Source organism: Symphalangus syndactylus, chromosome 3, assembly GCF_028878055.3.
Source record: "Symphalangus syndactylus isolate Jambi chromosome 3, NHGRI_mSymSyn1-v2.1_pri, whole genome shotgun sequence".
NCBI lineage: Eukaryota > Metazoa > Chordata > Mammalia > Primates > Hylobatidae > Symphalangus > Symphalangus syndactylus.
The window spans coordinates 110,259,213-110,285,046 of NC_072425.2; the positions used below are offsets into that span (position 1 = coordinate 110,259,213).

The following is a 25,834-nucleotide window of genomic DNA, read 5'->3' on the forward strand; positions in this document are numbered from 1 at the left end:
TGAATGGCTTGAGTCAACAGGTGGGTTCAAAGCAGAACCAGGAACTTTCTCCTGAGTGGAAAACATGTAGGCCTTACTCCACAGGCTCTGCAGTACTCAGAAACCCTTGTTTCATGTCAGCCTTCCTGGAACTATCTCAGACACAAGAGGCTGCCAGATGACTGATCTTCACATAATTAGGGTCTGAAGGACAGGTGGGGCCAAACAATTTTTTAAAACCTGGAAAAAAGAATTGAAGAAAGGGATAGAGAATTACTTTTTTTCTATCTTTACCTTTTTTTTTCCTTTTCTACCAAAAGCCTGTGAAGGGAAAACACTTTTTTTTAACAGAACAAGGAAAAAGAAACACTAAGAAAATTTTAAATGTGATGGAAGAAAAGAGTACTTTATATATACGAATCTAACTATAATAATCAGCTACTTTATGAATTAGTTTCATTAAAACTTTAAAAGAAAGGAAAAAATTATAAATTTATTTTCAAAAGTAATAAAGAAAACAGAAATTTTCCAAAAATAAGTTGGTTTTCAAATGATTATCATTCCATATAACCCTAGCAAATTCTTTCTTTTTTAAAAGACTATATTTAGTAATATATTAGTAATCTATTTTATGTTGTAAATTTTTATGGCAAAATTTCATGTTATTGATTTTTAAATGTTCATTTTGTTTTAGTAAGCCTAAACCCCAACCTTTTTGTGAACCCTAAAAACTTTATGACTTAATTCTCTTCTGATGTCACTCATTACTTACAATCTCATATATTTGAAGAAATGTCACTTATCTAAAATACTTTCCCAAGACACCGTGAAATTCTGGAGGAATCTGTTAAACTGAATGTTTAACAGCCATGTCTTAACCACAATACCAAACCTGTCCATATGTCATGCACGACATTGCATGGCAATGTTGAGATTTTCCTCCTAATATTATACAACTTTGAGTGTTTTATTGATTCTGTAGGGAAAAAAAAGAACTAATTTTATCAATAAACATAGGTGATTCTATCACAACACAATAAATCTGTTCCCAGCAAAACTTTACATTCTGTTAAATTACACCCTAAAAACCAAAGGACTTATGTGGAAAATGATATTGAGGAAGATCATTCAAAACCTACACATCCAGAACACTAATAAAAACAAAACAATTCTAATACACACACATACATGCCGTATTTTCTTCATCTCTGCATTCCCTACATTGCTGATACAATTTTGCATACAAAGGATGCTATAACATGTCTTGGCTAAAGATAAATCCTGTGCTGATCCCTATGAACTGCAGAAAATATGTCCAGGTGAAAAAATGTTTTGTTATGAACTCCATCTAAGTTGGAAATTAAAATCCAAAGCTAGAGCTATAGCAAGGGAACTTCGGATTGTTAAGGTTGTCAAGAAGCAGCGTGGAAAGTTGACAATTATGACTCTATAACAGAAACTGGTAGATGCAGACTACCATTTTTAAAAAATCTTATTTTTGCCTGACTTTCAAAAAAATCTGATTTCAGGGCACTGCTTTCTCTTTGAGACAGGGTCTCACTCTGTTGCCCAGGCTGAAGTACAGTGGCACGATTGTGAGTTACTGCAGCCTGGACCTCCCAGCTTCAAGTGATCCTCCCACACAGCACCTCAGCCTGCCGAGTAGTTGGAACCACAGGTGCATGCCACCATGCCCAGCTAATTTTTGTATTTTTTGTAGAGACGGGATTTTGCCATGTTGCCCAGGTTGGTCTCAAACTCTTGGGCTCAAGTGATCCACCCTCCTTGGCCTCCCAAAGAGCTGGGATTACAGGTGTGCACCACCACTCCTGGCTCAGCCTACTCCTTTTTATGAAATAAATTTCCTCCTCCCTACGTGCTGTGTTTCCTGGTTGTATGCCCTCAATTACCTTGGATAATAATTTGTCTGCATCTCAGTTTTTGCTTCCCCATTAGTTCAATTACAAACCCTTGTTTCAAAAGACTTGTATCTGCATTAAAACAGATACTGGTTTTCTATATACCAACCATACATATGGTTTCTACATACATATACATGCACATTTATGTATTTATTACTTATTTATTCAGGTGATATCTAAAATGCATGGGCATTCACATGGGCACGGCACAGTTTTTCATTTTTACACCCTAAGCAGAAACACAACTGGAGTTCTGATGTGGTGCCATGCCTCAAGTGTGTAGTATGGAGAAGATCCGGATGTAAAAGTGATTTTATTATGACCACATCCATGAAATAACAGTATCACAGAGTTCCAAATGTATAGCACTAATATGATCTGAGAAATGGGAATTAAATTATAAGACCTCAATGGCAGACACAAAATCCTTGGGGTAGCATCAAGAAGAAAGGCAAACAGCACTGAGAAAAGATGTGAGGATTTTCTCTCTTCTTGGTGTCAAAATGCCATTGAGGACAGAGGCTACAATCCCATGACTATCAAAAAACTGCTTAAGAAGCAAAGTCTCATTTGTAAAAACTTACTTCGTTTTTGAATAAACTCTGAAAAGGAAAAAAAAAACAAAACAACAACAAAAAAAAAAACATACTTTCTAGTTTGGGGTTATAAGTGAATTTTATTGCCTTTAGGGACTTTGTCCCAGCTTTCCAAAATTTCACTTAGTTTGTAAAATTAGGAAAATCTCAAAAGGAAGAAAACCCTCTTAAAAGAGCCTGCCAAATAAACATACAGAAATAATTTTTAATTATGTTTGACAGTTTTAAATCTAGAAAACCTTTGCCACTTATGTAGTATGTACTTGAAAATACTCAAATAAAAAGTATTTGTTAAGAAATATACTTCTTTTGTCTCACTCTACATACACCTAAGAAATAAAATAGGAAGTAGGCCCTTGGGAAAAAATGGTTAACAGTGATGGATATTCAACAATAAATACTTAGGACAAATAAAGGATAACCAACTGAAGACATTAAAAACTGAAATTAAAATGTGTATCCCTACATAATTTAATTGACTTTCCTGCGGCATTGTTTTAGTATTTGCCTTTTCAAGCTAATACTGATATAATTTAGATCATTCCAAAACCATGTGTGCATCACTCTTCAACAACAGAAAGAAAACCAAAAAAGGCTTTTGGCTAAGGAAGATTCATCTATGATCATTTAACAGTTCAGTATCACTGGGGTGATAGTGAAATCAGGTTTACTACAAACATGCATAAGTCACAGGGATATTAACAACTCTGAAATGCTTTAACCTACTCTGCAACCCTTTTGTATTCGGTAACATAGTGACAACAGTAGCACCCAAATATTAGTTGAATCCTTTTTGCCATTCCTTGTGGAATGCTTTCCCTGAGTGGTTATTAAAATAGGATAGGTTCCTGTTTCTTTTTTTTTTTTTTTTTTAAGTCTTTCAATCAATGAACATTGAATTTATTTCCATTTATTTAGGTTGTCTAATTTCTTTTGACAACTTTTTTTTTTTTTATTATACTTTAGGGTTTTAGGGTACATGTGCACAATGTGCAGGTTTGTTACATATGTATCCATGTGCCATGTTGATTTCCTGCACCCATTAACTCGTCATTTAGCATTAGGTGTATCTCCTAATGCTGTCCCTCCCCCCTCCCCCCACCCCACAACAGTCCCCGGAGCGTGATGTTCCCCTTCCTGTGTCCATGAGTTCTCATTGTTCAATTCCCACCTATGAGTGAGAACATGCGGTGCTTGGTTTTTTGTCCTTGCGATAGTTTACTGAGAATGATGGTTTCCAGTTTCATCCATGTCCCTACAAAGGACACGAACTCATCATTTTTTATGGCTGCATAGTATTCCATGGTGTATATGTGCCACATTTTCTTAATCCAGTCTATCGTTGTTGGACATTTGGGTTGGTTCCAACTCTTTGCTATTGTGAATAGTGCTGCAATAAACATACGTGTGCATGTGTCTTTATAGGAGCATGATTTATAGTCCTTTGGGTATATACCCAGTAATGGGATGGCTGGGTCAAATGGTATTTCTAGTTCTAGATCCCTGAGGAATCGCCACACTGACTTCCACAATGGTTGAACTAGTTTACAGTCCCACCATTAAAAAATCAGGTTCCTGTTTCTTAAAAAGAGGTAGAATCAAATTGTTTGGAATGGCCAGCACATTTTTTCTCTCTTCCTGGAAAATGGTTTTTCCACCCCACGCCATCCACTGCAGTCTAAGGAGGGTTGCACCTTATCCAGGAACAGACAAGGAATCCAACTTAAGAGTAATCCTTCCCTGGGACTTTTTCAGCCAGAGCTCAGTTGCGCCCCTCCCCTCCACCCTTGATGGTAGCAAAGCAGAGAAAGCATCCGCTTAGAGGAAGCCAGTGGCAGTGTCTCTTGACCTGTAAAGAAGCTCAACTCAGATCCTAACGCCATCAAGTAGTAAAATTAGAGATGAGGGTAGCATAGAGACAGACAGCACTGATAACATGGAGGTAGCACCCGCTGAGGTGCTAGCTCTGCTGGATGCCTAACTTTCTAAAGCATAGTTGTTCAGCTCTTGTTTCTATCCTGCAATACTTCTCCTCCCAATAAATGTATTTCTTTCTTTAGCCACTTCAAGTTGATTTTCAGCTCCTTATAATCAAGAGTGCTGGTACACATGGGGATACATGTACAGAAAGGATACGGAGCTACTGTGAACCAGTAACACCAGAAGTAGAATAAATAACTTAATAGATGTCTTGTTTTAAACTCTAGGAAAGGGAGATATAAGGTAGACATTAACTTATATAATGGTAGGAAAGGATGGGTTTAATAGCAGTCAAGGTTTTTATAAAGCTACTTCACACACTTAACTATATAAAAATTTGTACTAAATTGAGTATCATTATATTAAAATTTTTATTCTTATAATTTATAGAGGAAAGCCATAGAACATTAGCTACTAATCAGTCATCTGAACTTCCAGGAAGCCTGAATGCTTTGACCAATTAGTTTAACCAGACATCCAAGTTGCTGTGGTAACACATGCTCAAATTTTAGGCACAGTACCTAAAGGGAAATAAACTGACTATCCTTATAGATACCACCTATAAATTGCTGGTAAATACTGCCACACATAAGTAGCTAAGAAATGTCATAAAAAATACGAAACTGAAAGTGGTTTGTTGCACCGATCCTGACCTTTAAAGGCTTCTGGCCATGAAGGAAAAAGGGTTATTAAAAATTAAAGAAGTAATATCGAGGGGATTTTGGAAAAAGCCACGGAAGTACACTAGGGATTTGTGGAATATGTAAAGAAAGTGCTAAGAAGACACTGTAAAGTAAACTACATTTTCTGTATTTCACGGCTAAAGGATTTTTTCTGTGTTCTATTCATTTACCAACCATTTATTGAGCTTTGTATTAATCACTATAGGAGGTATAAAGATGAATGAGACACAACTGCTGCTCTCACAGATACTTACACAAATAAATATAATATGAAAATCATTGTCATAGAAAAGGTAAGAGAAAAATACTATGGGAGTTCAAGTTGAGGAGGCCTCAGAATGACAGATCAGGCACAATTGGCAGATTTTCACTTTAGGTAATCAAATTCTGAATACTAGAGTCACAGAGAATTCAATAAGTAAAATGCTGGCAGTTGGAGATGCATATATATCCACAGACTGGCAATGATCACTCTTAGCACCAGAGTTATTATCTATATATGGATGTAATTTGATAATTTAACAAAGAACTTTTGTAATATCATAGGAGTACAGCCTAGAAGATTTGAACAATTTCTGTAATTTGAACCTTTATGAATAAGGGTTCTTTTCTCCTCTCTGGTAGAAGATTATCTGGATGGACTCCAGGGTCTCCAAGTACACTGCCAAGTACTCCAAGTACAGTTTGAACATATGGTTCAAAGATGTGTTTTATCGGGCCAGGCACAGTGGCTCATGCCTGTAATCCCAGCACTTTGGGAGGCTGAGATGGCCGGACTGCGAGGTCAAGAGATTGAGATCATCCTGGCCAACATGGTGAAACCCCGTCTCTACTAAAAATACAAAAATCAGCTGGGCATGGTGGCGCATGCCTAAAATCCCAGCTACTCGGTAGGCTGAGGCAGGAGAATCGCTTGAACCAGGGAGTCGGAGGTGGCAGTGAGCCAAGATCACACCACTGCACTCCAGCCTGGCGACAGAGATGTGTTTTTTCCTAGTTGCCCTGGACACAGACAACCAAACTTTTTTTCTACCTATGTTAAGAAAAATATAGCTTTGGGGCTGTTACAACAGCTGGTCACCAGGAACTTGGAGACCATCTTTATACCTCTCTCTTCCTCTCCCCAATGTTTATTCTAATTTAGGGAAAGTAAAGTTTTACTTATCACAACACAAAGGCCTAATAGATTAACTTAATTTTATCAATCCTTCCTTGAAGCGCATGATTCCCTCAATAACCACTGTTTCTCTTCATCATTTAGGGAAGATACAGCTCACATGAAACACAGAGGTACTTTCTGCCTGACCCCATCATAACTAGTTCCTTCTAAGGGCACCTAGTAATTGCAGCCCTGGCAGAACCACCTGAATGCAAGGAATCACAGTGCAGCATGGATCCACCTTGTTTCAGAGATTTCCTGCCACACCCACCAAGGTTATTTAACTCAGAACTCTAAGGGTTAAAACAGGTTTGATAAGGAGGAAAGAGAAAACATCATAGATGAAGTCATATAAACAGGTGCACTGGGGCACTAACTTCAACATAAAGTCAGATGCAAAACAGCTAGATTAAGAATAATGTAAACTCAAGGATCAGACAAATCTGTGTTCCTGATCCAGGCCTTGGGAAAGGTATCAATCTTATGGGAATACTTAGAATAGTTCCTATACCTAAGAGGGTTGCTGTGGGGCTAAATGATGTACAAACTACTTAGAATAGTGTTCAGTAAAGCAAGCACTATTGCAATCCAGTGATAAGCATAATGTATGTTTAAGTGTGATCAGGCACTAAGCTGTTAGGAACCACAGACTCCCATCCTGGGTCCTGTACTTCTGCAGGAGGGCTTGTACTTGTCTTGGTTCTCTTGGTTCAGATCAGCCTGGCACTTTCTTCTGTATCAGCCATGGGCTGTCAGACTCATTTTCTCAGTCACTCCTTAATTTTATCAGTTCCTATCAATTCTTCTCCAGTATTCCTGTTTCTATTGACATTGCAATTTGCTTTTGCACTATTCCATAAAAATCAAACACTTTTTAAACAGCCATAGGGAGCTGCCCTACAGGCCTTCTTGATATTTCCTTTGACTAAAGGTGGAAGGAGCTATTTATAGTTTATAAAAGTTTTAATGAAAAAGTTTAGTACACAGTCTCTTCTCTCTCTGTGGATTTTCTTCCTTTCTCACTGTCATATTTCCCCTTGTAACTACAAAGCTGCAGGGTAAGAGTCAAGAGAGAACTGAGAACCCATGGTTACATAATGAAATATCAAAGACAAGGTTTACCAAACAGATTACAAAGATGACAAGAGATTTTACCACCATCAGCACACACAAGGAAACTTTAGTGAGTAGCAAATGCTAGAAGAGGGGAACACTCATCAAGAGTCAATTTTGCCAAAGCAAGCAAATAACTCGTCAAATAAAGAGTTGGCAGGCATACATTTCCAAAAAATTTGGGGGTGTTGTAAGATAATTGATGCCAATCAGGAAGCAGGAATCTGTCTTCTGAAATTTTACTAAACAAAATGTTCTATCTGATCAAAGAAGGAATAAAATTATGAGGCATCATCTTTCAAAATATACACAAATAATTGGTTTTCTTATTAAAATTTGGTGAATCACCCATGATGCATATTATCTATGTATAAAGAATCTATCCACATGTTAAATACCAGTCAGAAAAACCCACCACCATTCTGCTCTTCCTCTCATTTACAAAAGTATTTTACCTCTTGGTGGCGTAGCATAAAGTGTCACAACCAAGAAACTGTATTTTAATAGTAATGTAATTTATAGGTAGAATTCATTATTGTGCTATCATAGCAATTAGCAGGAAATTAAAATGAGCATGTAAACACTTACAAAACGTAGTTATCAAAACAGTATAATTTTAACTAGAATTAATCCTATCGGAACAAACATCAAGTAAAACATCAAGTAGCATGAATCACCTAATTTTCCTTAAGTATTTAAGTACTTTTTTAAATTGGCATATCCATGCAACACTTTTTTCTTTTTTTTTTTTTTTTTTTTTTTGAGACAGAGTCTTGCTCTGTCGCCCAGGCTGGGGTGCAGTGACGTGATCTCAGCTCACTGAAAGCTCCACCTCCTGGGTTCACACCATTCTCCTGCCTCAGCCTCCCGAGTAGCTGGGACTACAGGCGCCCGCCACCATACCCGCCTAATTTTTTGTATTTTTAGTAGAGACGGGATTTCACCATGTTAGCCAGGATGGCCTCCATCTCCTGACCTCGTGATCCACCTGCCTCAGCCTCCCAAAGTGCTGGGATTACAGGCGTGAGCCACCGCTCCCGGCCGCAACACTTCTTTTTAAGTGGAAGTAATTACTTGGAAAAGTTATTTGATTCTTTTAATACTATTTAGATATTCTAAAAGAATTAGAGTAACAGAACTTTCACCAATTTTGTTTCAGACATATAATTGTGTAAAATTTTTATTCTGAAATTACTTCTGGGTTTATAGAAAATCTCACACGGGGCAGTTCATCTCCATATAATTCAAAGGCACTATGTAACATCCGAAAAGCTAAAGAAGAAAGCACATTGTAACTGCACTGAAATCTGATGCTTTATAAAAAGATTTTTTAGGCCAAATACAGTAGCTCACACCTATAATCCCAACACTTTGGGAAGCCAAGGCAGCAGAACTGCTTGAGAACAGGAGTTCAAGACCAGGCTGGCCAACACAGCAAGACCCCATCTCTACAAAAATAAAGATTTTTTTCTGCACCACCATGCAAAAAGTGCTATCTCGTTCAATGACAATTTTCTCATGTTTATAGCGACTGTATATATTAAAGCTAAGAATTTCCTCAGGTAAATCATGACTTCTTTTTAACAAAGAAGAAAAGGGGAATAAAACTATCATTATTCCCAAAGTTGTCTCCTACTTTAAATCTACCTTGATTCTGAACCGCTCTCAGCTGCTACTCCATTTCTCTGTTCCTCTTCATACCAAAATTCCTCAGAAAGAGGATTCGATCCCAACTGGTTCCACTTCCTCAGTCCATTCGTTCTTAAACCCATTTTAATCAGATTTCTGTCCTCTCTACTCCACTAAAGGTCAGCAAGCCTCCTCAATGGCAATACCAGTGGGCAATTCCCAGACCTCATCTGAACCTCTCAGCAGCATCTGACACAATTGATCACCTCCTCCTTCCTGAAACGTTTTCTTCACTTTGACTCCAAATACCACACCCCCGTAGTTTTCCTTCTACTTCACTGGCTCTGCCTCCTCAGAATCCTTTGCTGGACACTCTTCCCTTCCCAACCTATAAAGACATGTGTCCCAGGATGGGGACCTTGGGCCTTTTGCCATCTCTGCCTATACTCCCTCTTTAGGTAACTCTTATCCTAACCTCTTCCTTAAGTACCATCAGTAAACTGAGGGTTCCCAATTTTGTATTTCCAGGTCCTACCTTTCCCTCATCCTCAGACTCACATATCCAAATATTTATGTGACAACTCCTTTAGGTTATATAATAGGAATCTTAAACTTAAGCTGTACAAAACAGCTGAGGTAGGCAGATCACTTGAGGCCAGGAGTTTGAGAGACGCCTGGCCAAAATACAAAAATTAACCAGGCATGGTGGGGCATGCCTGTAATCCCAGCTACTTGGGAGGCTGAGGCACAAGAATCACTTGAACCCAGAAGGCAGAGGTTGCAGTGAGCTGAGGTTGTGCCACTGCAATCCAGCCTGGGCAACACAGCCAGTCTCTGTCTCAAAAAAAAAAAAAAAAGTACAAAACCAAATCAAATTCCTGATTCCATAACCTCTCAAAAACACTGCTCCTCCTTCTGATATTCCCCCATCTCAATACGATCCTACCTTTACATCACTCAAATTTCTCTAGTGAAAAACTTCAGAATCCTTGATTGTATTCTGCTACCCTATATCCACTCCAACAAGCTAGTTCCCTTGGCTCTCTTTTCAGAACATACTTAAATCTCACTACTTCTCAGCAGCTCCACTGCTCCCATCCTAATACAGGCGACCATTACATCTCACCTAGATGATGACCACAGCCTCCTAACTGGTCTTTCTGCTGCTATTCTCACATTCTTTCCAACACAGTCTACATTCTACACAACGGGTAGGGTTTTTTAAATTATCACCATCCTGCTCAAAAGCTCAAACAGCTTCTGCCTTGGAGTAAATTGCTACATCCCAACCAGGACCAGCAAGGTACGACCTCTCTGACTTTCTCCCCCAGACCCTTTGCTCATTCTACTCCAGCCACCATGAACTCCTTCCTGTTCCTTAAGAACACTAAGCCCTCTATACTCAAGGCTGTTGCACCCTCCTCCTGAAACATTCTTCCTCAGATATTCCCATGGTTTGCAACCTCCCTTCTTTCACATCTACACTCACATGTCACCTTCTCAGAAATGCCTTCCCTGACCATTTAGCAACACCCATCTCCCATCCCTTTTTCCCCTTTCCTTGCTTTTGTTTATATTCCTCAGAAATTCCGCCTGGTCATATCTGTTTATTATCTGCCTGCCATCCCCACTTGTGTAAAAGTTCCTTGGTAGCAGAGATTTGTCTGTCTTGCTCAATCTCAAATCTCCAGGGCCAAGAACTGTGACTGGTAAATAGTAGATACTCAGTAAACATTTGTTGAATGAATATATGAATAAATCACTTCTATACTCTTACCATTGTTACCAAGGTAGAGAACATTTCAATTGTTTATTACTTTTAATATACATGGCATATTAAATATTAAATATTTTTCAAGTTATATTTTTAGGACCTCATAATGTCAGGGGATTTCTAGGCAGAAAGAGCAGCTTCAGCAAATAAATGAGGTAGAAAATATTACAACATATTTAAGGGAATACAGAAAATTCCCTACAAGAAATCTGGACAAAGTGGTGGAGAAGCAAGGAGCACAGGTGAAAGATGAAGTGTAGATAAGGCTGAAAGCAAGACAAAGGGCAATCATGAAGGGTCCTGTGTGCCCGCCTGAGTTGAGTGTCATCTTAGGCAACAGGGTGTCATAAGCAGGGAAACAGCAATCAAAATTTCATTTGGGAAGAATTATTCTGATCACATAAGATTATATAACTCACATATCATGTCTGTTCTTAGTTGAAGTAGCAGCTTAGCTGTTCCAGATCCACACACAGATAAGACATATAAGCATACAAGTCTTAAATGATTATTTAATCCCTTATCATTCATACCTAAAAGGCATTCATAGTTTCTTGCTCACAAACCTTCACCTGATCTATTTTCCCATGAAATATTTTCTCAGCATGTTCTCATTTGAATATTTTCAATTTTTAATTAATTAACTCTTCAGTTTAAGAACACTTACATGACAGTCCTTAATTAATGCACACAAATTCCTATGCATGCAGTTTATCAGTTAACTTATAATATTAAATGTTAATACTACATTGAATGTAAAATATTCAAAAAGAAAATTCAATTATAGTTATTTTAATTAGTAAAAATCTGGTATCTGATTATTAAGATACCAAAATAGTTTATCCAATACAAACTTCAAATTAAAGTAAAATAAAGTTCAGTTGGTCTAGACAAGGGGCATATTAAAAGTCCTGTATTTTTATGGTTAAAAAATAGGTTTGATTTCAATAACTAATATTTACTAGCATAAAGAAGTTTAGTATCAAATACATATTGTCAGTTTACTATGCTTAATTTGTAATCAAATGGCATTCAATTCAAGTTAAATGGGTATGTTTTAACTGTTTTTTTTTTAAATCCTTATTTGCCTTCTATTCCTCTTTGCTGCTTCTGTTTCCTTAGTATTTATACTGTAATCATTACTTTTCCCTCTTAACCTTAGAGCTTACTCTTAACATCTTATTTGATAGTTATTCCATCTTTGACTGCTTCACAAGATCATATAATGAACACCTACACATCAGGCACAGTGCCAAGCCCCATGGCACAAAGATAATAAAAGGTAAGCTCGCTACCCTGCAGCAGACTCTAACTAATCACAGTCATCCAGTCTTCCTTCCTTCTCACCTCTTGAACATCCACATGTCATCGACTATCCCTTTAATTACATGACCTACCTAAATCTTCTTTTATCTCCTCACCCAAATGACTTAATTCCAACAACATACTTGTGCCTCCTCAATGATATTTCTTACACTAGCCTCTTTATACTGTAAGTCCATTTTAAAAAGCAGCAAAATAAATCAAGGACCAAGGTGTCATATTAGAGCCATCTTAAACAACTTCTCTGCTCAGCAAGTTTACGATTAATACCAAATCAGAGAGGATCTAGAAAGAGGATCATTACGATGAATGAACAAACAATATAAATACACAGAGCAACCATTTCCAACAAAGGCAGAAGACCCAATATCAATAACTAAGTAGATGTTCTGTCGCTGGGACTTAGGAGCACAGAATCCACTGAGGCCAATGAATTGGATCCAGGGACAAAGAAGCAACACAGCACAGTTACTTGGTAGTACAAATTAGTTCAATTTCTGCTCTCCCGGTCTACTTACCTGAACAAGCTTTTCCTGGAAGTTCCCAACAACACAGCCGTGCATGTGTGGTATTACAGGGAAAGGCAAAAACAAAGATGCCTGCATAAGCTATTCATTATAAGGACATAAGGTATGGAAAAATGAGGAAACCTCTGATGATGTCTATCCCCCGCTGGTAGAACTTACCTAGTAGGTGCTAACCTTGGCAAGCTTCATTCAAATCTGTGTTGGTATCACAGACTAGGGTCTATTCCAGGTCAAGACTCATCATCAGCTTATACAACTTCTGTTCAATAAATATTTAAGTATGAAGGAGAGCAGATGTTTTAAATTTTAAAAATGACCTTTAGACATCAATCTTAATATTTACATTCCACAGAAGTATTCTCATTTTAAGTACCTTTGGGAAGAATACACAGAGCAACCATTTCAAGATGGAAAAAAGCAAATATGTATAAAATCTGAAGTACTTCCTATAACAGCATGAAAAAGAAACCAGGCTTTTCACACACAGGCTAAAAGATGGATTCTTTCATTCATGTGCTTCACATTTTTATGCACCTTTTCCTAGTACATCCCACAAGCTACAGAACCCTACTGGCAAAATGCTTACTCTGGGGAGAATTTTTTTTTTTAACTGATGGAAGAAATGGCCTGAATTTAAAGCAGTTTTTCTTTCTCATCTGACCAGTGTGGTAACTTGTATGCAAAATATAATGAAAAGTGGAAGTCACCTGCCCCAGCCTCCCAAAGTTCTGGGATTATAGGCATGAGCCACCGCACCCAACCACAATAGCCCATTTTAGCAAATATAACCATATGTGTCATTTACTTTAAAAGTATCCTTTGGAAATAAATAAATTATATATATATAATTTATTCCTGCCCTAGTCCTGGGACAGGAAGCAGAGAACAGGAAGACCCCATCATGGCCCGCCAGCATAGTCTCCACCAGGCAGAGCCCTCACGCATTCTTCTTAGTCCGTATCATTAGTCTGCTGACAGCTGAAAAACTAAACGTGGCCTGTAAATGGTTTTTGGCTCTTAAGGGATATCGGTGTACAGTATGTCAAAGGTGGTATAGAAGTCAATATATAAAAATTAAAAACTCCTACAAGACTGATTTGCCTGAGTGGCTTATAAGCTAATTCTTTAACACAGAAACAGAATTTCAAAAATATTTAGGCAATTGTGGTATCATTTTGAAATAAACACACAGCCATCCAAAGTTGATAATACTTGAAAAATAAGTCCTTGGAATACAGAAATGTAATGGAATGTCTGGGTATATCTGTCTGAAAACCAAACCAATATAACACACAAAAAATATGCTCTTGTCTTACAGAAAAAGAAGCATTCGATGGACCAACGATATAAGAAGAAAAGCCAGAAATACTGGTTGTCAAATATTTGCAATCAAATGTATCTTTAAAACAATTACAGATGCAAAACACATATATTTCGCAGATTGGAGCACACCATATTTCATTTACCTTTACTTTTTATACCTTTAAGTATAGCACACACTTGGAATAGGACAACTTATGTATGTAGAAAATGCACCTTTCCTCTCAAACTCACTCATCTGAAATAAAACTGCTTATCTCCTGCCCCACAACTATCATGAAATCAACTCCTTCACAGCACTCCCAAACCTCACTTATGGTAATTACATCCTCCAAATTATTCAGACCCAATGTCTTGATAACTCTAATTTGATATCCAATCTGTTGGCAAATACTTCTGGCTCTACCACCAAAATGAATTAAAAATCCAACCACTTCTCAATGTCTCCAGTGCAGCCACCATAGTTGGATGGTGGTGATCTACCATCATTTTGCAGATTATTGTAGTTGCCTCTCACTGGTTTCCTGCTACTACCTACTGTCTTCTTCTCAGCATAGCTGAGAAAGTCATCTTTTTGAAATGGAAGGGACGTCACTTCACTCTGCCTGAAAACTTCCAATCGTTTCCCATCTCGTTCAGAATAAAGGCCAATTTTACAGCAGCCTACAAGGCCCTGTGCAATGTAGCTCATGTTTCTGAAAAATTCCTACTACTCTCCCCTTACTCTTCTCTATCCACAACAGCCTCCTTGCCATTCTCTCTGCCTGAAACACCATTCTCCTGTGCAGCCACATGGGTCACTTCTTCATGGCCTCCAAGTCTATGCCTACAAGTCACCTTTTCTGTGAAGTCTTCCCTGACCATCCTATTTAAAATGACAAACTTTCCTATACCCTCCCTCTATTTTTTTCCACAGTACTTACCACCCTCATACAAACAAATTTTACCTATGTCTTTATTACCTTCCTCTCTTCACAGCTAAGTTCCGGGAGGGCAGGACTGTTTTGTCCACAGTTGAACCCTCATGGTCCATAACTGAGATAAACACACACTAGATGTTCAATAAATATTTGTGAATAAAATTATTTCTCTCCATAAAACACCAAATTGTGTGACCAAACAGGGAGTATATGTTAACGTTTTTATAAAATATTTTCAAGTAATTATTACTATAAGTAAGAATAAAATAGAAAATCACAATACAAAACACATAGAGGACTTGTCTGAACTGAGCACCAAGGGAATGGTTTTCACATTTCTAATTAAACTTATCATTGTTTATTCTGTTTTACTTTAATTTGCTTACTTTCTAAAGTAATCTTTGTCAAAATGAATGCTTAGAAGTATAATTGTTTTCATTCTTTTTCTTTTGCTCTTACATATCACCATACAAAAATTATTTTATTACAACCACGGAGAAAATTCTCGACATTTGCCATATTATCAATTTTTAAATTCCATAATAATTTTATTTTAAATTAATATATGTTGTGGCTCATAAAATGACACACAGCTAAAGGATTCCTCATTCTGTAGCTAGAGAACGCCATCTGGCTCAATATGAGAGAAACCACACTATTATACTGAATACTGTTATAAACACAATCTTTCGTGCTTCTAAAGAAACTTCCTGCTAAGATGAAATAAATTAAGTTGTGGTATTTTATTTAATAATACTTTATAAACAAAAAGTACACAGACATAGTGAAAGAAGTTAATAGTAAAATATTGACAATAATAATGGTTATTTCTAAGGATTTTACAGGCATTGCCATATTTAATCTGTACAAGAATCCCTTAAGGAAGGCAGGTACTATTTTTAATCCCATTTTACAGATGTGAAACCTGGGGCACTAAAAAGATAGGCCACCAAACAGAATCCTAGTAAAGCTAGAATTCGAATATAGGCAGCCTGGTCCCAGAACCCACACACTTAAGTGTCACACAACCTGCCTCTTCTAAGACAGCAAACATTAAGCAAACTTACCTAATATGCCTTTCAGAGCATTAAAAATAGATTGAGATCTGCTTTATAGGGTTTACAGTCTAAAGATGTGGACCCTCAATTTTTGATGGTATACTACTTTATCAAAAATTATGCCTGGTACAAATGATCAGATTTTTCTAATGCAGTTTCTTAAGTACACAGAAGAAAATATTTACTTTTTAAAAAGGTAAGCAAAAACTAAAATATAAGTTTGAGCATCAATATAGTAGTTAGACTTCATAATGTAAGTCTCTTATATTAATCATGAAGCCTGAAATTCTATAAAAATTTTCTCAAAGGCCAATAATTTCCCTTCCTGTTATATCATCAAAGAATGATTTCCAAATAATTTGCAGTTTATTACAAACTTTCAAATTCCTCATCTATTCAGCAAACAATTATTAAGTCCTAGATGTGTTTTATGTCTCCAAAGTATTTAAGTTCCATACATTTTTCAAATGCTATTTTGAGGTCAAAATTCCCTGGAATTATGGAAAGATATAGGATTATGGAAACTCATTTTATAAATATTAAATACAAAAAGCAATCTGTTCACAACAGTCATGTATTTCTTACCCTTCCCCAAGGAACAAATTTCTAGTCAGCAGCTAAACTAGTCTGGGCTAATGGTTTTCCCTGGGGTAGTATGAGAAGATCTAATTGTAAAAATGTCTTCAGTCTTTTTCTCCTCAAAGGAGGCCAAGGGCTCGCAGACTACACAGTTCAATTAAACATTTTCATTTTCATTCATTCATGCCCTTCCTCTCTCCCTCTCTTCCATTTTCTGCCATTCTTGCTCAATCTAAAGAGGTTCCCTACCCACACCCAGCCTCCCTGAATAGCCCTTCAGTCCATACATAAAACAAAGGACCCTGGTGATAACAGATAAAAATAAAAGTATTGATAGTATCTAATCTGTACCAGATAAAAAGAAAATCATAAATAAGCTAAATTAATCATTAAAACCAGCACCATTATCTACTTTCTATGGCTCCTGAAAGTAAACACAAATTCCTTTAAGAGCTCCACAAGTTTCTTTCCACCTCTTCAACCACATTCAGCTGTATCTGCTTATTCTTGAGCACCAGAATTCAAGATAACTACAACTGCAGTATTGATACCGTATTCTAACTGCCTGCTGACCTGTCTGAAAACTGAGGGTACTGACAGTGGAGGAGCGGTGGAGGACACAGCTCAAGCTCCACAAAGGCAAACACCGTGGGAGGGCCAGGGACTGTTCTTTCTGGTTTACTAACCCCTCCAACCCAAAGCTGAACACAAAGTCTCATAGAGCACAGTTATTTTGCTGGGTAGGAGAGAGGAAAGGAGAGAGAAAAGGGAAGGGAGGGACTCTGAAAATTCATTATGGCTTGTGGGTGGGCAGAGTAATATAATCACATTGTAAATATTGTTTCTACATATGAATGCTGTTCCAAACTGTCTCTGAAGTCAGCACTGACTACACCAAGGGAGATTATAATGCCTGCTATATCAGAAATCCCGTTTTGGGACATTCTCCCACTAGGTCACTAAGTATGACAGCTTTTATTACATTGCCATAACAAACTTTAAATATGTCATGGAACATCTTTTCTAGTTTACTTTTGTAATAATCTGTTAGCAGCAGTTTTTTGTTAATACCTCTTACTGTCATTGCCCATTAATTACTACCTAGGTGCTTTAACGTGCATCCTTAAGTCATTTCCGTTTGCTCTATAAATAATAAAAAACAATTTTTTATGAAACAGAAATTATTAAAGATATTTTGAATAATGCAATTTAAAAATAGTGACATATAGCAAAGGCTAATTATGACCCTAAGAGAAAAAGATTAAATCATCAAGTTTTCTTCAATATGATCGTAAGATGATGGGCTTTTTCCTTTTATATTTCCATTTCTTATTTAATTTATCAGGTGTCAATACTGACTGCCATTAGAAATCTGTATTCACTGCTCTATGACTGATCTCAGGCGTCAAAACCAGATATTGAGTGTCCACCAGAAATCTCTGAAACAATCATTTTATTAGATGTAGGAACAGGTCATAGGAATGTGTGTTCTGACTGCTACGATAACCACAGTCCAACCTGGATCTCTTGAACTTCCCTCCTAATACTTCCCTTAGAGCCTGAGCCTTTTACTTTATACTTTGTCATTCTAATATTATTCGTATTGATTTAGGTGACACCGAGGAAAAAAGAAATCATAATTCTAAGTCACATTTCTCACTTGTCAAATCTTGCGGTTTAAATCAAGTATTTATTGGCTGTCTTCTCTGTCCTTCAGCAGTTATCAACACTTTTAGCTACAGCAACTGTTCCTATTTGCTTTAGACCATCATCAAAAGAAAGAGGCCACTATTCCACAATTTTATTTATCAGGGTACCTCAGAAATCGCTTTTACACTACAAGTTGTTTCCCAAGATTAATATAATGTATTTCTCTTTCAAATGTCTTTCAAAATATGTAAACAGCTTTTAAAGGTAAAATGCTATGTTTTAAATAACTGAAATCCTTCTTGTGGGGTGAGAAGGAGACTCTTACCCAAAAGTATCACAGATGAAAACTTTCTGCCTTGTTTTCAAGACCCTCTGAAAGCCTAGCATATCACTTCCCCATTTCCCCATCTCATTACACATTTAGTCATTAATATGTATCTAGATCCATTATTATCCTCATATCCCTTAATTATTTCTCCTTTCAGTACTACTGTTTCCATCTTTTCCCCTTGTTCAAAAAGCCCTCCTTTTCCATCTTCTATCAAACCAAAACCCTACTCACCCTTCGTAGCCTTCTAAATAAAGCTTTTTCTCACAGTTCTTGTTTTAATTAGCCTTCTTCAACCCAAAAGTCCAGAAGTTCAGACCTGCTTCTTAGCCTAACTTTTAGACCAGCCCTAAATAGACCCTTAACTCTGGTCAGTTAATATAATAGACTCATGTTGAGGATGATTTTTTAGGTTTAAGAAAAAAGAACATATTTGGCTACCCTACACATCCCTCAAATCTCCCTACTTCTCATGTTTACATTTTACAGCCCACTCAAATCATAGGTTAGAAAATAGGGAAATCTTTTTTTGAATAAATTACCCCTCTGTTCTGATGTGGATGATTTGAACTACTTGAAAGTTAACATTTCTAAGTTGCATAAGTCACAGCTGCTGCTTAAAAAAAAAATTCAATCACAACTAGATCATGTATTCACACATTAGAGGCAGTCACATGAATGAGTTTTTAAGTCTTTTATTCCTCTCTGGTCTTTAGTTCACAAACAATTTGCTATTTGGTTAGAGTTTTTCATCTTCTCTTGCTCATACAATATAATTGAACCACATTACTCACTTAAAATTCACTTTAAGCACACTGGAATGTTTAACATATGAAAACTTTTAATCAAAGACAAAAAGAGTTCCATTGATTCTCCCAACAAATTGTTATCTCAGGATTAATGGCCACGGTAGGAATTTGGACTTAACCACTTTCCACCAATCTTACTTTTAGACAATCACAGAAATACTCCTATTTCATCTTATGCACTCTATATTATGCATTCTGGTTAATTCATTTAGTTGACAATATTTGCCAGTACTTACGATAGGGAATGGGATACAGTGAGGAATAAGACAGAGTCCTTTTCTTTTACTAAGATAATACTGTCCTTCAATTTTCAACAGGGTCATCAAGAATAACACAGACTATGTCTTCCAGGAGCTTCTCAATGAAATAAACAAAACTATATTGTATAATTCATTTTTCATAATTCCCCAAATTCATTCTCATTAGAACATGGCTGACATTTTGATCAATAAGTCAAAGGCAGCTGAAATGGTAATGATCCAAGACTTCACACTGAATTAAACTGCCTTTTGAGAGGCACTGTAAAATGTTACCTAATTGGAAAAAGAAGGCAAAATATTTATTTAGAGATAAATGACCGAATATTTGGAAACCAAAGAAATTAACTGAAAAAACTACTGGAAACCAAAGAAAATTCAGTAGACTAACATCTAGAAAACTAAAAATCATCATAATAAGAATTAATATTTGTTAATTGAGAACTATGTATTAATCCCTTTAAAAGATCATCTCATTAAACAATTCTTATGAAGTAGCTACAATATCATCTTAAAGATGAAAACATTGAAGGAAATAACTTGTCCAAAAACACACACTATGCTGTGCTGTTTGTTAAACTCAATATGTAGAATAAAACAGCTTTCTTATGTACCAATACTAAAAGAGAAAATTTAGTTAAATAAAAAGTATAATCAAAATATCAACAAAAAGAAACATGAAGCATCAGGTAATAAATATTAATAAGAAATACACAGTACCTATAGGAGAAAAACTAGAAAATGTAAATAAGAAACAAAAGGAAAATGACTGGAGAGAGAACTTGTATTTGAACGGTAAGACTTGAATATTTTACATATATCAGTTCTTCCTAATTTCTAAATTCAATGCTGGCTAGGCATTGTGGCTCACACACTTGAAGCCAGGAGTTCAAGGGCAGACTGGGCAACAAAGCAAGACCTCATCTCTACAAAAAAAAAAAAAAAAAATTTAATTGGCTGGGCAAGATGGCATGCACTTGTAGTCCTAGCTAGTTGGGAAGCTGAGGCAGGAGGGTCACTTGAGTCCAGGAGTTTGAGGCTACAGTGAGCTATGACAGTGCCACTAACACTCCAGCCTGGGTGACAGAACAAGACTCTCTCTCTAAAGAAATATAATAAATTAAATAAATTCAATACCGTGCTAATCAAAATCTCAACAGAAAATGTTTTAAATTTTGAAACAAATCATTCTAATGTTTACTGGAAGACTAACTGTATGATAAGTACATTATCATGCTTCAGTAAATAGAACAGGGTGGTACTGACACAGGAAAAGACAAATAATGTAATATCATCATAGAGATACAGGCCCAAGCATATATTAAGAATAATTTATGATAATGGCAACACTTTGAAGCAGTGGGGAAAAGATGGATTATTCAATAAATGCTACTGAGACAACCGGAAAGCAATGTGAAAGAAAAGGAAGGATGAATTCCCTACTCAATCCTTATACTAAAATAAATTTCAGGTAATTAAAACATGTAAATATAAAAGATGAAACTAGAGGTAAATATTTTTCTCATATTAGAATGGTGAAAACTGTTATAAACATACCCCGAAACCAGAAACCATCATAGGATGATTCCCTAAAAATGAAAAAAAAAATCTATGCATAAAAACATATACATATTTAAAAGATGGAAAATTGGAAAAATAGTATTCACTATATATATGAAAATATGAATATATATATATGAAAGGCAAAGATTACTGTCCCTAGCAATACAATCAGCTCTTAAAAACAAGGAAACATATATATGTGCACTAGATACATGGGTGGGTAGATGGATAAATGAATGGATGGATGGATGGATGGATGGATGGATGGATGGATGGATGGACGGACAGACAGTTAAGTTTTAAAGAGCCATAAACATGGTGTGATGGTTTTAAAATATGTACCCAAATTCTTTGATATGCCTCACTTCAAAACGCAGATCTTAATTCCCTTCCCCTCTAGTATGGGCTGCAATAGGAAACTGTTGAAGTTGTTTACCTATATGGAGGGTGGAGATGTAGGAAAAGACTGGACAGGACACTAGAGGAAGTGACACTTCTCTGAGTATATCTTTTTGAATAGTTTGACTTTTTGAAACATGTTACTGTTATTGACATTCAAAAAATAAAGTTAAACCAACAAGGATGGGGAAGAAGGAATAAAACTGAAAGTAAACAAACAAATCCAAATTCTATTTCAAATGTGTAATATAGCCCCACTGCCACGAAGAAGAAGGATAACTGTGAAGTGATGGATATGTTACCTGGTTTTACTGTAGTGATCATTTCTCATTATCTACATGTTTATAAAAACTTCATGTTGTACACATTAAATATATACAATAAAAGAACAATTTATGGAAGTTTATGAACACAGTATTCTTGATTGGAGGACATTCTTGGCCAAATGGAAAGAGAACTATAAATAACTCTAAACTCTTTTTATTAGGTTTGATTTCGTAGTGCTACAGCACAACAATTCTGAAAGTACTTTAGATATACTATAGATTTTAGCAAACAAGTAAATATACTGAAGTCGTTGCGAGTTAGGGTTCTTACCATGGGAGAAATAAAAAACCTCTACAGGGATAGATTCAAATTAAGGTTATAAGTGGACACAATTTTAAAATATATATGTGCACATGCATGTGCATATATACATATACATGCATGTGAATGTATATATGAATGCATATATATATATACACACATACACACGTATACATTTTCTAGCTCTATCTGCTCAAAGGCCCTAAAAGCAGATTCCCAGTACCAATGAACACATCTACCCAGAATTTGGTCTTTTGTGGTTTTTTTTGGAGACAGAGTCTCGCTCTGTCGCCCAGGCTGGAGTGCAATATCACAATCTCGACTTATGGCAACCTCTGCCTCCCAGATTCAAGCAATTCTCCTGCCTCAGCCTCCCGAGTAGCCAGGATTACAGGTATGTGCCACCATGCCCAGCTAATTTTTGTATTTTTAGTAGAGATGGGGTTTCACCATGTTGGCCAGGCTGTTCTCAAACTCCTGACCTCAGGTGATCCGCCCGCCTTGGCCTCCCAAAGTGCTGGGATTACAGGCGTGAGCCACTGTGCCCAGCCCAGAATTTGGTTTCTAATAGCATTCCGCATGCAGAGGAATCAGGGTCCATGGGGAAATGCTGAAGCACAAAGGCATAAAATAAAAGCCTGTAAAATCTAGTTATGTCACAAAGTAGGAAGGTGCTAAAATAGTTGGGCATATCACAAAGACATAGGAGCCAACTTGAAGAGGCTCCTATTTGCCCATTCAGATAATCTGAGAACCAAAATTATCTTTAAAAACAGTAATTAATTATAAACCATTGCAGGCAAACAGGAATCTGTAAGTTGACACCAGAAATAAGTGAATAAAGAAAGAAAGAAAAGATAGGGATCTTGTATGTGAGAAGGCCAAGGGTCAATTTGGAGGGAAATGTCATCATTTTGTAACCACCACAGTAAAGACAAATTGATGAATGCTAACTCTAGGGGAAATATTTTAATGAGGAGCAAGTATCTGTATGGAATTAAACTGCCTCCCCACAGATTGCCCACAGTAGCAAGGGGAAAAAATAGCATAAAGAAATCGACTAACACCTTGACTAGATGATCAAAATTAGCATCAAAACTGAGAAGCAGATGGACACCATGTGCCTCCAGATGTGAAACCCTGAGGGCACAATATCAGTTACGTAACATTCCCGCTGGGAACACATAACCTAAAACTAAACAAGAGGAAACATTACATAAACATAACATGAGGGACATTCCATTTTTAAAAAAGACCTATATTTTAAAATGTCAATTCATAAATATAGAAGAAGGCTGAAGAACTATGCCAAATTAAAGGAGACTAAAAAGATATGACAAGTAAATGTAATGCATGATTCTACACTCGGTTCTGCACTGAGGTGAAAAGAAGCCATAAAAGGTGGTATTGGGTTAACTGACAGAAATGGAAAACAAACCATATAAAAGATAATAAGTATTGTATCTGAGGTTGATAACTTCAGATATGCTGAATAGGTATAAACATACTGAAGGTGATAACTGCACTGCATAATGTAAGTGGATATCTTTATCCCTAAGAAATATATACTATCTTATATGCAACTTACTCTCAAATAGTTCAAAAAAGAGACTATATGTCTACCTATCTATATACACACACATTAGACCGACAGATGATTGACTGATAAAAAATAACAAAGCTAGTGGTAAAGGATATTTTAGTATTCTCTGCATTCTTCTTACAGGTTTTCAAGTTTAAATTATTTCCAAAGAAAAAGTTTTAAAATGTACTTAGCTTACTTCTACACAAACAGGTCAAGTCTTTTTTTAAATATTTATACATTTTCCCTCAAAGATTTTTCTATGTTATTACTGTTTACTGGATACGTTCTTACTAGATAGTGAAAAGGTAAACTTTAATATTCAGGACCTCTAACTAGGTAATTGAAAATAACAAAGTAATGAGGCTCAAATACATCCTCAGTGCATAAACAGATACAGGTAATTAATGCAGATACAGGTAAAGAATGTAAAGTAATACTCCAACACTATTAATGCAGTGGATACCACTAATAAATGGACAAAGCAAAAATGTTACTTAAAATGGTGAATCATAAAAATAAATTATAAAATACGCCTTAAAATTTTTAGTTAACTTAATTCTTATAAATGGACATTCACTCAAGTATCTTTTGAAGTGCAGTGAAGAATTTTTCTTTGAAGATGGTCCAGGAATTGAGCTATTTTTTTCCACATTAACCATAACCAAAGCATTATCTACAAATTCCAGTATCAGGTTTCATAAGGGGAGGATTTAAAGACACTAGGGCTGAAGTCTTCTAAATCTGTGCAGTCTTTAGAGTTGTCTCTCCTACACTTGAGTCAATAAAAAAGTTTAGTAACATACCTGCGTCCTATTTTTAATGCAATTACCTTATTTTTTCATCGAAACAGCCACATTCTTTTTTATGCACTTATATTTTATCAGTTAATTGTTATATTATTACAAACACAAGTACAATGGCATAAACATTCAGCTTGACAGTGCAAGCAGCAGTGCATAGGCATCCCAGAGAGCAGCTGAGCACCACCAGTCAGTATGTTCTCAGAGATAATGTAAAGGACCCGTTCATCCTATGAGTCTATTAAATGGAGGTCAGTTACAGTGTCTAGAAGACACCTAAATGGAGTCACCTCCACCAAGTCTGTAATGGAAATATTTGTCTCAAACAAGTGAACTAAGTACTTCCTGAATAGCTCTCAGTTTGCCAAAAGTACACAGGGATTAAAGTGACATTTGATCAAGTTTACAGGCAACCTCAGTTAAGAGCCTCCCTGTTTTCCAATAGACCAACAATACGGGAAAGCAAAAACATCTGGTGCCAGGCGATATATAATAGTTAGAAACGTGTGTCCCAAGTAGTTAAGTCTAAATTAAAGTATTTCATAAAAAAACAGAAATATACAAAGCAAAAGGGAATAACAGAACATAAGACAAGAGGAGAATTAAAACTCTGGCCTTGATGCACTCTTGTAAAATAAATCAAAGTATCCATATTTTCAAATACATATACACTCCACAATGTACTATCTGTCTCTTTACAGAACCCATTAAAAAATACTTTAATTTTCCAACAGAGTTTTTGGAAAATGTGTACATAGCCATGTTCTAAAGTACATCCAGGTATGGCCAAAATCTGGTTTGCCCTACAAAGTTTCAAACCATTAAAAGTAAGTTCTTTTGTTTTCTAATTTGTGATCACAATGTTGTTTCCATTAGGAAGATATATGTCAATAAAATAATAATGGCTGGAGCTAACTTTTATGCACTGCCACTTCTTTTCCACTTTAAAAGACTCAAAGGAATAAAAGCGCCCAAACACTCCCGCAGCTGATCTGAATCGCTACATATTATGCATATCTGATATGTGATGACAATGAGACATGCAACTTAATTCACTGCCTTAAGTTATGAAGAGCCTGCAGAGGGAATCTGATTAATTCACCCAATAGATTTTTCCAACACAGTGTCTTTTAGAGCAAGACAAATAGAAACTCATTCTGTCTGACCTGAGGGTCTCATCTGGCTTCTTTTACATCATGATTTTAAATTTATTATTCATGCTATATTTTATTTCTCCAATCAATGAAAAACTGGTGCTCTTCTATTCAAATTGTGTTATGAATGCAAAAATTT

The 25,834-nt window shown here is 36.3% G+C and overlaps 1 protein-coding gene across 4 annotated transcripts in view; it reads right to left on the minus strand.

Annotated features, from left to right (window-relative positions):
* Positions 1–25,834, minus strand: part of CDK14 (cyclin dependent kinase 14) — a 685,360-nt gene that overhangs the window by 579,306 nt on the left and 80,220 nt on the right. Inside the window, exon 1 of one of the 4 annotated variants that reach the window (XM_055272772.1) lies at positions 872–888. The exons of the other annotated variants lie outside the window; for them this stretch is intronic. Coding sequence (XP_055128747.1) covers positions 872–886 — 15 coding nt within the window. The 5' untranslated portion in view covers positions 887–888. Of the gene's footprint in view, positions 1–871; positions 889–25,834 lie in introns of those variants that run through there. 4 annotated transcript variants of the gene reach the window in all.